This window comes from Haplochromis burtoni, unplaced genomic scaffold (genome assembly GCF_018398535.1).
Source record: "Haplochromis burtoni strain Fernald_Lab_line unplaced genomic scaffold, NCSU_Asbu1 Contig_501, whole genome shotgun sequence".
In the NCBI taxonomy this organism is placed as follows: domain Eukaryota; kingdom Metazoa; phylum Chordata; class Actinopteri; order Cichliformes; family Cichlidae; genus Haplochromis; species Haplochromis burtoni.
In genome coordinates, this window is record NW_024582862.1 from 46,762 (window position 1) to 48,476 (window position 1,715).

The 1,715-nt window shown below is 48.1% G+C and overlaps 1 protein-coding gene across 1 annotated transcript in view; it reads left to right on the forward strand.

Moving 5' to 3' along the window:
• Positions 1–626: 626 nt before the first annotated feature.
• The window catches only part of LOC102309598 (chromaffin granule amine transporter), an 8,176-nt gene continuing 7,087 nt past the window's right edge, over positions 627–1,715 (forward strand). Inside the window, exons 1-3 of the mRNA XM_005946769.2 lie at positions 627–1,146; positions 1,390–1,514; positions 1,614–1,672. Of these exons, the coding sequence (XP_005946831.2) occupies positions 775–1,146; positions 1,390–1,514; positions 1,614–1,672 (556 nt within the window). The 5' untranslated portion in view covers positions 627–774. The remainder of the gene's footprint in view (positions 1,147–1,389; positions 1,515–1,613; positions 1,673–1,715) is intronic.

The window sequence follows — 1,715 nt, forward strand, 5'->3', positions numbered from 1 at the left end:
CCCCCCCAATTTTTGCACATGTCGAGGAGCGTGTCAGGCTACATTTCACTGTGTTTTTTACTTGTTTAACTATGCATGTGACAAATAAAGAACCTTGAAACAAACCCGGGATAGTAGATGTTTGCCTGTTGCAGACGACATGTGGAATATGGCTAAATCAAAACAAGAATGTTAACTAAGAATATGGACAAATGGTCTTCTCACCCACTTTGTCACAGCTGGACTCTTTCAACACTGAAGAGAAAGTAAAAACAGAAAGATTCTCGGGCAGATCTGTTTATGCAGGTGGACAGGTGTGACTGATTACCGTCACACTGAGGATTTTCAGGGAAGGTGTGCAGCTAAGAGAATAAGAGAGGACAGTAACACTTCTAAAATCCCTGAAAGAAGAACTCAAAGGATGGAGCTGCAGCCTGAATAATAATCTGTCCATATACTTTTGGTCGTGCAGCGTCTGAGTCGATCTGTGACGCAGCCGGAAACCTCGAGGTCGACGCCGTCGTTAGCTGTTATACTCTGCAGAGGACACACACACACACACACACACACACACACACACACACACACACCACCTCCTGACCTGGACCTTTACAGTGGGCTTGTATCTGCTCTCCTTTTGTCTCCGCTCAGATTGAATCTTCTTCTTCTTCGGTGCTCTTTCATCCTCATGTTTTGTCTGCACAGCTTTAAATAATTAAACATCCAGTAGGAGCTGTCTCAGATGGAGGACCACATGTTGTTGTTGTTACTGATTACAGTTACTGCCTGCTCTGAATGATCTGTCTCCGTCCTGTAGTACCGATCATCCCAACATTCCTCTATGCCATCGAGCATCCGAGTCCAGAGCCACAGACCGCCCAGCCCTCCCTGCTCCCTCTGCGCGGCCTCGATGCATCACGTCTGGGCACTGCACCCTCACGGCCCCCCTCCTCCGCCTTCAGCCTCCAGACCTCCAGACGGACCTCCCAGCGCCTCCACCTGCCTCGGCCCAGTACCGGTGCACCGGTCCAGGTTACAGGGCCGACCCTATCAGCTCTGGTGTCCCTGTTTGATAACTCGACCTTCAGCCTGACTGACGCGAGCGCCGGCACCGAACCGGCGGACCGGACCTCAGTGACCGCGGATGTGCAGGGCAACGAGACCGAAGTAGGTGGAGACCACCGATACCTGACCAGCCCATCACTTCATGATCAATAATCTATCAGCTCTGGTTCCTACTGTTCCCCTCTGTTTCCTTTCTCTTTCCTTATTTTGTTTTCTCGTTTCCTTTCTTTTGTCTCCTCCTCTCTGTGATTAATCACCTTGCTCTCTCTGCCCATTTCCTCACTTCTCTCTAAACCTTATTTCGCTTCCTTGTTTTGGCTTGTTTCACACATTTCCTTTCCTTAGGGCTCTTCCTGTCTTCAGGACAGTTTGTTTCTGGAAGAAGAAAATGTTCGAGTTGGTTTGTTGTTTGCTTCTAAAGCTATCATCCAGCTGCTCGTCAACCCCTTCGTTGGTCCACTGACTAACAGGTAATATTATAATTAGCAGTAATAGTAGTATTGAAAGAGAACGTGCAGACAGGCTGAACCTTCTTGTTCTGAAACTGAAGAATGTTTTTCTGTCTGCAGGATCGGGTATCACATCCCCATGTTTGCTGGTTTCATCATCATGTTTGTGTCAACCATCAGTAAGATGTTACACACACAGACACACACACACACACACACACA